General features: G+C 38.6%; 3 protein-coding genes across 4 annotated transcripts; all 3 read left to right on the top strand.

Moving 5' to 3' along the window:
- Window positions 1–145: 145 nt before the first annotated feature.
- Window positions 146–1,091, top strand: LOC143181563 (uncharacterized). Its single transcript, XM_076382059.1, has 5 exons — window positions 146–283; window positions 361–472; window positions 564–682; window positions 762–876; window positions 963–1,091. The coding sequence occupies exons 1-5, from the start codon at window positions 242–244 to the stop codon at window positions 1,046–1,048; spliced, it is 474 nt and encodes a 157-aa protein (XP_076238174.1). The 5' UTR covers window positions 146–241; the 3' UTR covers window positions 1,049–1,091.
- Window positions 1,092–1,887: 796 nt separating this feature from the next.
- Window positions 1,888–3,230, top strand: LOC143181564 (general odorant-binding protein 28a-like). Its single transcript, XM_076382061.1, has 5 exons — window positions 1,888–2,032; window positions 2,170–2,236; window positions 2,324–2,415; window positions 2,708–2,819; window positions 2,918–3,230. The coding sequence occupies exons 1-5, from the start codon at window positions 1,991–1,993 to the stop codon at window positions 3,019–3,021; spliced, it is 417 nt and encodes a 138-aa protein (XP_076238176.1). The 5' UTR covers window positions 1,888–1,990; the 3' UTR covers window positions 3,022–3,230.
- Window positions 3,231–6,485: 3,255 nt separating this feature from the next.
- LOC143181616 (uncharacterized) lies at window positions 6,486–7,696 on the top strand. 2 transcript variants are annotated; one of them, XM_076382136.1, is made up of 5 exons: window positions 6,486–6,625; window positions 6,770–6,881; window positions 7,000–7,118; window positions 7,344–7,444; window positions 7,590–7,696. In XM_076382136.1, exons 1-5 carry the CDS (start codon window positions 6,584–6,586, stop codon window positions 7,603–7,605), a joined length of 390 nt encoding a protein of 129 aa, XP_076238251.1. In that variant the 5' UTR covers window positions 6,486–6,583; the 3' UTR covers window positions 7,606–7,696. The 2 variants fall into 2 exon arrangements, with proteins under 2 accessions (XP_076238251.1, XP_076238250.1); XM_076382135.1 differs by having other exon boundaries at window positions 7,344–7,458.
- Window positions 7,697–13,624: the final 5,928 nt, after the last annotated feature.

The raw sequence follows: 13,624 nt of genomic DNA, 5'->3' as shown, positions 1-13,624 counted from the left end.
ACGGAACACTCTAGTAAGATCACGAAAGAAAACAACATGTTAGAAGCAAAATTTTTCTTAATTGCACTTATCGCTAAGGCAAACATAAAACGTAACGAATGGTCTTGTATCTTTAACCTTTGCCTGACAAGACGTCGACTATCTCGAGCTTTTTACTTGCTGCATGGTTTGACGTACTTCAGATCAACTTCTTGGACTGACTGTTAAGTTTCTCCGCGAGTGGAACGCGAATATCTACGCCATGAAACTTATAGTGTTTTTGGTGGTTGCTGGGTTTGCTTTGGTGAGTGATTTTTTAAAGTGGATCGTGTGACTTAAATGATTCGTGAAATAATTTTAACCACCTTTCGTCTCTACCAGGAAACTGTCCACGCAGACGCAAAGAGCGAGGCAGTGAACATCCTTAAGAATCTCTTTGACATCACAGCGGATCAAGCTGAGTCGTGTATTCTTAAAAATCAAGTTACACTAGGTATGTTTCTATCTAAATTCGAATTGCATAGCTGTTGCTAATGCTTTGATACTATTAGTACTAAAATGAAAAATAATTATTTCTTTTATAGAAGATCTACAGTACTTCTTCCTTGGTACGATGATAGACTCAGAAGACAGTAACAGAGATGACAAACGATTCAGAAAGGGCAGCTGTACCCTAGCTTGCTGTGTCAATGCTCTAGGCGCGGTGAGTTGATACTTGGAAAAGAATGTCCATCAGTAAGAATCATTAAAAAAATCAAACTCAATTTTGCAACTCGTTTCAGATGTCAGAGGGGCAGATCAATGTGCCTGTTCTGGAAAGTATCATAAACGAAAGTCAATTACCAGAGACTTATAAGAAACGATTTTCTAAAGCCGCAAAAGTCTGCGCTGATCAAGGTATTATAGAAACTCTCTGAAATTAATTATTGGGAAAATAAACGAGCAGGATTTCTAAGCCATTGACGACACTTTTTCTGTTTCAGTGAAAGAGATTACCGACGAGTGCGACGTCAACACCGCGTTCATGAGGTGTATGCAAAAGAAAAACCTAAATAAACAAAATGAATAAATATTAATACACTAACAATAAATTAATGATTCTGAATGAATAATTACGCTGACTTCATTTTTTATGCTCCAGAAAAAACGCTACTTTTCCCTAAATTCTATGTAAAAATGTCTTTTAGTCGAGTCTCATAGCAATTTCTTCAAATTTCCAAGTGGTTACTGATTCTAAACTACAGTCTGGCACAACGACGTTCGTCAGAATAAAATTTATATTTACTGCACTGTGCTCGATTATCTTCAAAGATCTATTCCGCTTGTGTCGACAGGCATTTCCGCTGCATCATTTCCCTTTCAACGCGTTCTGCGACACAAGAACTTCGTGACAATGCACACGTACTGTTGCTGACCTACGTGGGCCATTTCGAACATGTCTGTCGTGAAACAGCGAAATTTCGTGTCAGGAACTACAATTTTTTAGAAAATATTTATTAAATAAACTGAAACTCGCGAGAATTATTCAAACGACTATTAAAAGCAATTTTCTATCTTTCTTCTAATTAATTTCTGATTAATTTTTTAGACAGAAATTTTTGAGTTCAATATATATATTCAGTCGTTCGTTTAAAACAAATCAAAATAGTCTAGAAACTAATTCTTTTTCTCCACTCTAACTAGTGTATTATTTGGTACTCTATTCTGTTGACAAGATATGCGAAAAATGATTGGAAATTGATTTCTAATTTGCATTGGACATATGATTATCTGTAGACTCTACTGACAATCGGACAATTGTCGTATAAACAACTAATTCTTTATGATTCTGAGAAGTCTAATTAGATGAACGATAAGCAACAATGAATCCTCGTCTAGTGTGCACTCGTCAGGTATAAATATCGACGTGAGCTGCCACCTGCTCAGTCGTGAAGCACGCTTTTAACGAAGTTTGTCGAGTGTTCAGTATCACATCGTTCCTACGCAGTGTCAATCAATTTTGAAGACCATCATGAAGACCCTCGTGATCTTTCTCTGCTCCCTGTGCTTAATGGTATGATCTTTATATATTTCTAAGAATTTTTATTATAAAAAAAATTCTGCACTCTGAATTTTTGTCGATTTTCTGAAAATGTGTTCCCTCTATGTCAAAGATTCTTTAAGACTTTAATTAATTGCAATTAATTGCAGGGGGTTCGCGCAGATGACGCGGAAGGCGCGCCAAATTCCTGTTTGCAGAAACTTGGCATCTCTATGGGTGATTGAAAATTATTTTTAATTGTTCTCTACTATAGCAAAAATTCTGGAAATTTATCACAAGAAAAATTGTGTATTTTCTCGACAGCTGATCTTCCTAAATTAATGACTGACCAGTCGGAAGAATCAGTAATGCAACGTGGGTGTCTCGAAGCTTGTTACCTGCAGAAATTGGGCTTTGTAAGTCGAACAATTTTTCACATCTAAACTAATGAACTCACAGTGAAAATTTCACTCGAAAGATTTTCTAGTTTCCATTTAGTGTCCAGAGAATAAAAAAATAGTTCCTTCAGGAATAATCAAAAATCTCTTGCAGATAAAAGCCAAAGAAAACCTCTGAAGCTAAATAAAAATGAACCAAGATCCCCTAAATTAAAAAACCTTAAATACTGATAAATAAAATTCCCTAAAAGGTTTTCTAGATTACTGATAAAAAAGAATTAAAGAAACTTTTTCATTTTCTGGGCTCCAGATGGAGAACAACGTCATCAATCTCCAAGCAATAGAAGCAGAGATGGAGCGAACACTGCCGAGCGACAAGCTCGAAAATGTACGCGAGCTGGTGCGTCGATGCGCAGCTGACAGTGAGTGAAACGCTCGAATAAACAAATTACTACATATCGAATGAATATTCATCGATCGTTCTAACGCTACGCTTGTTTTCTGTTGCTTTTTTGTGCAGCCGCAGACGACAACGAGTGCATGGCGGCTCAGAAGTTCTCCCAGTGCGCTATGGAGGAACTACGAATGAGCATACGAAAGGCCTTCCAACACATGCTGCCCTAGATTACATGCCACATGACCTAGACCGTGACCCCCTTCATCGTTCTCTCGATATAAGCTCGCTGAGCCCAGTAGCAAGCCTACAGCGTGGAGGAATCCTTAATAAAGACCCATGAGGAGCTTATAACAAGAAACTTCTCGATATCCAAATATAAAAAGAGAAAATTTGTAATTTTAGAAGTTATAAATAAATAAAAAGCATGTGAAATTTATTTACTATGGAATATTCATGATTTAATGAGAATTGTATGATTTCCTTCCTTGGTTTGAATGAATTTCATTTTTTCATGGCCTCAAGAGTGTTTAATTTATAAGTATCATACGTGATGAGGAATTGTCATCGTGATTATCTTTCTAGTCGAGTGAATCATCGCGCGATATACAAGCTAATTCAGGGTACCGCGATTGTTTGATTCATCGATCGCTCCGACCTCAGTGGATCGTGTAATTATCCTCGCTGGTACCAGCATTAATCTGCAAACGTAGGCAAAAAGATAAGACCGAGTTGCATAATGGTTCGTGACTTTACTTTATTCACATCTGGCGAAGGTTGCGACGATTAACGTATAAACAGATTCATTGCAATTATGAGCAGTGAACATCGACGTCTGGCTTGTTTTGAAATATAGCAGGGAATATTATAGTGTCATTATGATTTCTATTTATTTATTGGCCTGAAACTCCCTAGATCACTTTAATCCCCTAGATAACTCTATTTCCCTATCCTTTCTCTCTCCTTTTCACTTACTTTTATATCGAAATCAATGTTAGAGCACAGTGCAACTAAACTCGAAACTTCATTTTCCCCCAAAATATGTGACCCTTCACCTAGAACCTTTTCGCTGCAATTTTCTCCCCAGAAAAAATCCTCAGACCAATTTCCTCGATCGTAAAGGCGATTTAGGGGATGAAACGCGAAGATCGGGCAACATGGCACCGAAATCTGAGCTGGTGTGCGACTCGGTGTATAAATGAAATTACAAAGTCAAATGCAGATTACGGTGGGCGCGTCAGATAAAGCCACTTAATGCAAACGAGCGTCGTCGAAACGGATAAACCTTTGTTCAACACTGTACTACTTGATCAACCCGAGGACCATTTGCAACTTTCGATTAACGAAAGTTATTACAGGAAATAGCAATTTTCCTCAAGCAACTTTGTTAATTGCACCCCCACACTCTAATAATTATAGTTCATTCCACTATTCTAATCTGTATCAAGTTCATAACAATATTCAAATTTTTTAGAAGCGTGGGGGATGCATTTAACAAAGTTGCTCCATGAAAATTACTACTTAAATACTGAAATAAATTTGTTGACCTCAGAAATATACAGGATGTTCCAAATCGAAATCGAGAAACCTTATCACAGTTGTAGACTCAGTAAATGTTCTCAAATGGCAGAAAAAAATGGCACAATCTCGTCGTTATCATTACCAAGCAAAATAGCAAAGCTGGTTCAACTGCTTTCACAGAGGCGAAGGCAGGCATAACGCAAGGGAGGAAGAACTTTCTCAGTTTCAATCAATGTTAGTTAAGACGCGTTCCCTTTCAGCCGAATGAGCCGAAAATCAGTTTAGATCCCGTTGAGACTTAGTGTTTAGCCCGTAGCTCGCGTCTCAGCAAGTGACGGATAACTCTGTTACTATAATTCAATCGAGTTGTCTGGCTCTATAAAGGCTTCCAGGCACACATGCACAACAGCTGCACGTATACTTTCGAAACGGGTGCGTATCGCGGGGCACGTACACGTGGATAGGTCGCATCGGAGCAAGAGCAGCCTGGAAACGATGGCTTGTTTTATAATCGAGTTTACACTCGCCGACGAGGTCGCGAACCTGCATACTTCAAGCACATCGTGCACGAAACCGAGCTCATAATTATGTAATTTTATCTGGGACTATTTTCTCTTTGAACTATTTCTCCCAGTTCTATGTTTCGTAGTGCCTTTTTCGAGGGCCAGGTTAACAGGCGAATAAAAAATAATACAGAGAAATAAAACCATAATAATTTTTAAAGAAATATCACTCACCGTATCTGCATTCTCTGCTTCACACTGTCGGGGGAGTAAATCTGCAGCTTTCTGAGTTTTATGAACCCTGATTCTGTACTTTGTATTTTGCAGAAGTGAATCAGTTTCCTCAATTTCCTTCCAAAGTGCAGCTCAACCTGAAATTACAGAATTCATCGTCAGTAAGATGAATCTTTAAAATTTCCCTCAACATAAACCTCTCAAGAATCTCTGATAGAATCTCAAAAAGTCAGAACTGCAAAAGTTCAAGAATTCAAGAGTTCAGAAGTTCAGAACACCAAAACTGCATAGCCATTAATAAAAAATACATATATTATAAATATACCAAGAGTCAGTACACTGAGACCAGTCCAAGTTCACGAAACATGGCAACGAGATGTGCAAATAGACCTCGTGCACCCTAAATAATATTAAGCCCCAGGGAATATAGTCGACTTCTACTGAGGGAATGCTGTATCCCATATTTCCCAGCCTCGAAGAATTTTTTCCTCGCTCGCCAACGTCGCTGCACAGGTAGAGAGTGCATCTTGGGGGATGCATGTTTACAGTGGAACCAGAGTCTCTAGGAGCAGGGCTCGCGTGATGTAGGACGGTTCAGGGCAGAGGAGTTTCGTCTCCACACACCAGCCCCATACATTATGCATACATTACGGTACGTGGTGCATGGGACGCGCCCCCTGCATACGCGGCATGATGTACAGGGTGTACCAGGTGTCGCGATGCATTATTTACTATGGCAGAGAGACGTGGTACAAGCAACGACGCGGTAATGAACTGGAAATAAAAACAGCCCATTGCATGCTTCTTCGACAGGCGAGCACCCACCTTAAGCTCGATTTTTCGTCTCTGTTTGGGTTCATCTATGACTCCTGCTGTTGACTAGCTTGGACTGTTCTTAGTCTGGGACACTTGTCCATATTTTTGAGCCTTCAGATGAAACTTATTTTAAAAAAAGAATTTTTATTATTTTTAATAACATTTAAATAAAGATCTTCCTTAATAAAATTCCTCCTGAATAAAAATTTGTATGTTAAAAATAGGAAAGATTCTTGATAAAAATTTAATAGAAGAATTTTTACTAAAAATACAACAGATACCTTTTTTAATCTTTTGATTTTTATTAGCTACAGTATTTTTCCGAGTTCCCAGTCTTTAAAGTATTCCAGTTTTTTAAGCTTCTTTTCCAATTCTTTCAAAAACAAATCGAGCTCGGAGAAAAGTGTTCTATTCTTCGAAAATTCATGTTTATCAATAACAATCTGTTTACGCGCGGAACGATCATTCAGAAGACGAATAACAGAATGGGATTCGCGTAATACAGCTGTTTCGTGGAAAAAGAGTACATCAACTAATGAGCTTTCTTTCCGCACTTATCGCGTAACAAACGATCTTCTGTAACCTCGACTAACCTTGGACTGGCTGGATATAAAATGAGGCAGATCTGGCGTTTATTATTTACTAAACAGATCTAGACGTGCTTCAGATCGAATCGGATTAATTACTGCTCGGTGAGTGATTAGTGAAAATCGACGCCATGAGGACTGTACTATTCTTGCTGTTCGCTGTATTCGCTATGGTAAGTCTCCGTCTAAACGCAGCTTTAATGAATTGAAGAGACTGTGAGACTATTTTGAGAAATAGTGTGATTTTACTTCAAGCTATTTTCGAAAATTAATGTGATATCACTTTGAAGGAAACAGTGACAGGTGATCTGTTTTAGGTGGCTGCTGACTCCTCCTCAGACGATAGGATAATAAGAACAGCAATTCTGGCACTTAACGTCACGAGGATTCAGGCTGAAGATTGCATCCATAAAACAGGGGTGACGGACAGTAAGAATTAACCCATTTTAATTCTCCTAATCTGACTTTTCTTGAAATTCGAATCTGTCTAGAGAATCTTAAAATTAAAACTACTCAGTTTTTGGATAAAGATTGCTCTCTTTTGCAGACGATGTGCAAACGTTCCTAAGTATTATGCCAGATACGGAGATAACAAACTCAACTGACAAGAGAGCTGTGAGAAGGGCCAGCTGTACTATAGCTTGCCTTGCTAATATACAAGGTTTGGTGAGTTACATTAATGCAAACAAAATTATTCAGAAAGGCTATCAAATTTCAATTTTTATTAGATGCACGCTTCCTTCCATCAGAAGCAATCTGATCTAGATTCTCAAATAATAAAATTAGATTCTAATGTTATATAATCTGAAGATCAGTAGTAGGCTTCGATAATGTCTGCCAGTTTTAACTCTTTTTAATTTTAATAACTTTAATAATTTTAACTCCTCGCAGATGTCAGGTTCAAAAATTGAGCTAACGCAGCTACACGATTGGACAGAAAAAACAGGCATACCGCAGGAGTATAAAACACAGTTTCTCGAATTCGAAAACATGTGCATCTCTCTAGGTACACTTATTTTATTAATCACAAAATAAAAATTAATTGCACATAAGCAATGCATACAGAAAGAAGCTATTTAATTAATCGCAAACATTTCATTGCACTACACTGTATAAAATAAACACTTTCTGTTTCAGTAAAAGACATCACTAACGAGTGCGATGTAATCTACGAGTTCATCAAGTGTATGCATGCTATTGGTAATTTTGGGTTATAAATAAATAATTTCAAGTAATTCATTTCACTATTGAGAAAGAATTTTACTATCCTTCACTCAGTTTCCTTAATCCTAAAAAAATAAACTAAAATTAATAGCTCTGGAATTATGAAATTATTAAATTACTCTCAGAATAATTAAAAAATGGTCAAGCTCATATCGAAAGAATCCAGTGCCTTCCCTGGCCAGGGAGAAACCCTGTTTCCCCAGTATTTATCACCCAAGATCAATTCCACACGTCCCTGTACCTATCTCACGAGAAGTCCCCTGGGAAGCACTGCCCCTGATGCTTTCCAGCTGACTTCTACCAAGACACGACTGGTGCCCAAGACCTCTCTGCACCAAACCTCCTCGCTCTAGCGGCGTGTCGCTTCCAAATCGTCGCGAATAATCAATCATCGTGTGGGTGGCAGTAGAGCAGAGACGTGCATGCACAGACAAGCCCTCGATCACGAGGAACAGGGGCAGAGCGCAAGTGTCGTTCGACGATGGGTCGAGTTCTCCGCGAAAACGTCGACTAATAAACCTAACTGCCATAAAGGTGGCTGGGGATCATTCTGGGAAACTCGCCTCGACTCTGCGACTCCACGCAAAATTTCCCCCATAATAATTTGCCGGGGCGACGATCACGAGCGATCGTAAAATTAAGCGAGGGCGACGAAAATGTCGTCGCTGACTTTGGCGAGCTCCACTGTGGCGGTTTTTGGGAACGACCTGAGAAGGACTGAGGACTACTTCGAGAGGGCAAAGATGCTGGGAAGGACGAGTTTGCAGGCAGTCTCGAATGGATATGACTGCCAGGTGGTTTGAGAATTAATTTATGGGGTAGTTTTTGCTACCCCTGACAGAAACTTTTAGACCAAATATGAAGTTAATAAAAAATATTGTAGTTTTGTAAATGTAGGTGCTATTTTATGAGTATAAAATATAAAGGAAGTAGTATTTTACATTTTCAAATGTTACAATATTTTTGTACCTGAGAGCCAACGCGACCCAAGTTCTTTTTTATTTTTCAATAGCTTTTGCTGTTAAATTTCCTTCGCTTATAACGTTAATTCTCTCTCTGTTTCCTCTCCAACTTACTTACATTCCGAAGTTAGTATCTACAACTGTTTAAAGGACTCAGAGGTAAAGCAGAGATCATCGGCAACGATAAAACGCATTGTGTAAGAGGTTTCCTTCCGCGAAGCTCAGCTTTCCCTGTGTCACGAGGGAGAAGCTACAAATGAGAGGCGATAGCACGCAGTTTCAGGAAGTTACGATGAATCTACCCTATGGATAGAGGTCTATGCCCTGTCTGTGTCTCTCTGAATCGATTTTAGGCGCGAGGACCACCATAGGCGTATACCCCGTGCACAAAGCAATGGGAGGAAACCCATCGTCTGCTATGAGTCGCTCCAAACAATGCTGAACCTTTCCCACAATCGACAAACTTGCATTTGCCATTGGCTGGTTTCAAATTAATTAAAACAGAGCTTGGAGGGCAAAAAAATACAAGAATTAAAAGTACTAGAAATTCAGGAAATAAGGGGTAGAAAAATTGAAGTTATCTTCCAGAATTTTGTTCCTAGAAGAAAAAATAAAATAGATATCCAAGGGTGCCACATGTAAGAACAATGGCGACTCATAAGTGGTCACCTGACAGGCCTACGTGAATGTTACTGGCTGACGCGAGTCAGGTGACCACTTGTGAGCCGCCATTGTTCTCACATATCGCATCCCTGCAGATATCTCATTTTTCTACCCTCTCTCTGTGCTGAAAAAATCGACTCGCGATGAAATTAGCTAAAAAATCGATCCTCTGCTGTAGTAAAGATCGATCTCCTTAAAAATCGATTTAAGGTCGACATCTCTGTTCCCATGGCCATCGAAAATGCCCGAAAAATCGACGAAAGTCGTTCGAAGTTTCCATTATCGAGCAAAAGCCGAGTAACTATGGAAGCACCGAAACGGTGGTTAGAGCCTCGCCACGTAACCGAGATGCCACTTACTTTTATAACCACGTTTTATCGTTTTACGATACGTCGCCATTATGCCACCCTCCACCCTCGCCGCGCTTCGTTAGCGAGAACACTCTCGCGAGCTGCGACTCGCTTTAAAAGCCAAACAGGGGAAATTGATACGGATAGCGTTGGGAATCATTCGCCAGAGGAATGGGTGGATAGAAAAAAGGTGCAGGTAACCCCTTTGCTGATGGTGGAAGGGATGGGGCTACTGTTTTAACATATTTCACAATTTTTTCTTGGGGCAGAAGGGGGGCCACTGTGTTCCCTTTGTATGAATATTTATTGGCGCTATTTGAGGTCGAATAAAAGGTGAGAAGGAGTTTAATGAACAGATTTGTAGAAACTGGGGTGAGGGGTATTAAGTCTTCTGGTGCAAGAAAAAAAAATAAAGAAAGAATATTGTGAAAGGTAATTATGCAGTTGTTTCTCTTTGAAAAAATTAGAATTTGAGTAAGCTGAGAAGATTCTAAAAAATGAGATAAGTAGAAAATAGTATGAGCCAACTGAAGATAAATTTAAATAAAATGAAACATTTTCAGAGAATAAGTTTGTAACAAAAATGTAAATTTTGTTTCTAGTTTATATATTGATAAATATTTCAATATTAAAGGAATATATGAGAGTCATAGAAAAATCGTAAGTAAAATATTAAAGCAATATCAGTATGTGGAGGGAGGTCAACACTAGTAGGCACACATCTGGATAAGATAAATCCTTATCCAACCTACCTGAGTCGTTGACACCCATCTTCAACTATCTTTATTATCTCTGTACTCCATACATGTTCCCAGATACGGTATTCGCGAGAACAATTGTACTATTGTGACCTAAGAGTTCTATATATTCCCTTCTGAGTACTGCTATTGATTAAACTTCGTAAACAATTAATAAACATCTTTTTTTCATCTTTTTGTCAGCATTTTCACCACAATTAAGAAATTATTCAGGTTTGATCTCAGAGTATCTACTCAAATGGGACTCTTTTTAGAAAAGAATTTTATTACTTTTGTCTCTGTATTATACTTCCCCTCACAAGATTCACTCGCAATTTCTTGCACAGTGTTTTCAATAGATGGACCATTGCCTACGTTCCTTTCATGCGGATAATACTATAAGACATAAAGGCCGCGAGACGAACGATCGTTGAAACGAGCCAAATGCGTGAAACTCGCGTAGGTTCCGATTTTTTTTCGCGCCACCCACGTGTAGAAACGAGTTTCTTCTGAACGTGTGTGAACGCCAGGCCATTCACTTTTGCAACGTTAGAAAGATTACTAACATTGTTAATTACCATTTACAATACTCGTACCTTCACTATCAAGACATCAAAAAGAAATAAAAACCCTTGAGGTCCCTGTGCTTCGAAAAAAATGTTTAAAAATTGATATAGTCTCAAAAAGTCCAACTAGCGCCATCTGATGAAACTCTACTATGTAGATCCAATTAGATAATGTAGAATAGAATTACAATATGAACATAAACCACTAGTTTTAATTCGATTATATCTATTTCTATTTTTTTCACGAAAATATCGACTCATCAAACGTCACTAGTAATGAATTATTCATTTTCAAAGTCAGGTTACTGAAATTGATTACTAGTTCCAATATTTGAAGGCTAACGTCACAATGACCGCCATAAGCACTTGACGCTCAAATTCTACCGCGTAGAATTTCATGTAGAATAAATCAGCCACTGGCCGTTCCTAAAAGTGGCTCGCACGCGATGGAAACGTTTCACGACGCGCTAGATTTATTGCGACACGAAACACGCATATAGTCAACAATAAATCGTGATAGTTAAGGCTGATCGAGTCACTTGCTACAAAGAAGAACCTAAGTAGGAAACTTATTCGAACCTGTCGCGCAAACTGACTCACTTTTCCTTGATTCATACACATCCCAACTCGAACAATATCAAAATTCATATTCTATGTAAATAATAGACTTACCTGAATGATTCTGCAATAGAAATTCCTCGCTCGCTGACTTTTCTCTCAATATTCTTCGCTTTAAAATCGGACTTCGACACGAACGACTCATCCCCCTCGATTTCAGCGGCCCTCTGCTGACGTCATGCTCACGTGACACTTACTGAATGCGCCTAGACAAAATTCAAATGTTCTCGAAACTGCTACTTTCCTTTTTTTTCGATTTTCAGTAAAATATTTATGTCTGTTGTAGAATATTCACGATGGACAATCAACAGGAAATACATAGTTTAATTTTATGCGAGTTTTACAGTCTCGCGCGAAATTTGCATCGATATTTGTCAGTGAAAAATTGACAATTGTGGGTGAGAATCGCGCCAATTTGGAGATTCAAGTATCAAACGAGCATGCGTAGAATGGCGTGCGTGCGATGACAAAAGGGACATTCCGATCGCGAAAAGTGGCCGCTGACGATGCCACTCGCGACACGAAACGAGTGTCGACGAAAATATTTGTCATGGATGTTAGAAATACTGTGGTGAGTATTTTGTAGCGGAGATAAACGTCGCCTTTCGATGACAGATGATATCGCTCTTGTTTGAGGAACGAGGAAATCGTCTTACGCGCACGTGTCGATGGTTGACATTAAGCCGCGAATAACCTAAATACTTCGCGACTGCGTGAGGAAATAACAGAGAGCGATATCGACTGCATCGAGGCGATATGATTGGCCTTAATTATAGAGTATAAATATGAATAACACTTGCCTCGATGTTGCTTCGTTTTGGTTTTCAGAACGCAAGCACTTTGAGCTTCTTGAATCACTTGTTCAAGAATTTCTGAGACATGAATTCGTTATGTCGAAATAAAGGATGATGAAATGTTGAAGATGGTTAATGGATAGAGACGATTATGCGTGTAAGCACTGAACACTGTGAGATAGCAAAAGTTTTAGCGTAAACTTGGTGGACCAGAACACCTGTTGCGTTGAAAAGCACAAACTGGAATGTGTGACACAAATTATGTCGTGTCCGAGCTCGATTGGCGTTGCTAGCGACATCTTCCAGGGATACCATGTACTATTATTGTATCCTACACGAGCATACAGGATACATACGGAAGATAAATGGAAACGAAATTCCATCGATCTCTCTTTACAAAAAATCGAAACTAATAAACCAAAAACATATAATGTTATAAAATAATAATTAAATGTTGAACCATAAATTCTTATAGAGAAGGAAAAATTATCAGCAGAATATAAGGTGGAGCAGGGTAGAGAAAAAAGAATTGGGAGAAGTAGAAAAGAGGGGGAAGAGTACATATAAAATGGGGGTAATAAAAAAAATATATTCAAAATTTGAGCAAAAACTCACTGGTCGTCCAGGTATGTCCAGGTACGTTCAGGTACGTTCAGGGAGGTTCGGTGAGGTTCAGGGAGGTTCAGGGAGGTTCAGGGAGGTTCAGGATTCCGAGGAGGCTCCGCATCCGCCGGAGGACCCGCGAAGAGTGAGACACTCGAGATCCTCCAGGGGTATTTATGTTTCCTCCAAGAAGAGGGGGAAGCAATGCAATCATCCCTTCTTTTTAATCGAATGGGAAGTAATTTGCGAAAAATTGATATTTTCAATCAAATAATGACTCTAAAAGCAATTGCTACTGTATATATTGTTAATAACAATTAAGGAACCGATACAAGTTATTAACATTTATAATTGTTAGTTAATGAAATGTTGAGAAATTGTTAAGAATTACGAGATTATTAGAACGAAGAATAATACACGAATAGTTAATAATTTCCACATTTGTTAACTAACAATTATAAATATTAATAATTTGCACAAGTTCACTTTATGTAACTTTATGTGATTGTTATTAACAATTTGTGCAGCAGAAACTGTTGCTGAGATGATTATTTTATAGAAAATATTCATTTTTCGCATATTACTCCCCACTCGATGGAGAAGGGATGATTTCAGTGATTCCCCCTCTTCTTCGAGAAGACGTAAATACTCCTGG

The sequence above is a fragment of the Calliopsis andreniformis genome, chromosome 7 (genome assembly GCF_051401765.1).
Source record: "Calliopsis andreniformis isolate RMS-2024a chromosome 7, iyCalAndr_principal, whole genome shotgun sequence".
Taxonomy (NCBI): domain Eukaryota; kingdom Metazoa; phylum Arthropoda; class Insecta; order Hymenoptera; family Andrenidae; genus Calliopsis; species Calliopsis andreniformis.
This window is presented reverse-complemented; position numbering and strand designations above follow the sequence as displayed.

Excerpts from the sequence above, each read along its gene's own strand:
- LOC143181563 (XM_076382059.1), top strand. The coding sequence starts at position 242 with ATGAAACTTATAGTGTTTTTGGTGGTTGCTGGGTTTGCTTTG. Across the intron at positions 284-360 it reads TGGTTGCTGGGTTTGCTTTG|GAAACTGTCCACGCAGACGC; the intron begins GTGAGTGATTTT and ends CGTCTCTACCAG. Across the intron at positions 683-761 it reads GTGTCAATGCTCTAGGCGCG|ATGTCAGAGGGGCAGATCAA; the intron begins GTGAGTTGATAC and ends AACTCGTTTCAG.
- LOC143181564 (XM_076382061.1), top strand. The coding sequence starts at position 1,991 with ATGAAGACCCTCGTGATCTTTCTCTGCTCCCTGTGCTTAATG. Across the intron at positions 2,033-2,169 it reads TCTGCTCCCTGTGCTTAATG|GGGGTTCGCGCAGATGACGC; the intron begins GTATGATCTTTA and ends AATTAATTGCAG. Across the intron at positions 2,416-2,707 it reads ACCTGCAGAAATTGGGCTTT|ATGGAGAACAACGTCATCAA; the intron begins GTAAGTCGAACA and ends TCTGGGCTCCAG.
- LOC143181616 (XM_076382135.1), top strand. The coding sequence starts at position 6,584 with ATGAGGACTGTACTATTCTTGCTGTTCGCTGTATTCGCTATG. Across the intron at positions 6,626-6,769 it reads TGTTCGCTGTATTCGCTATG|GTGGCTGCTGACTCCTCCTC; the intron begins GTAAGTCTCCGT and ends GATCTGTTTTAG. Across the intron at positions 6,882-6,999 it reads TAAAACAGGGGTGACGGACA|ACGATGTGCAAACGTTCCTA; the intron begins GTAAGAATTAAC and ends TCTCTTTTGCAG.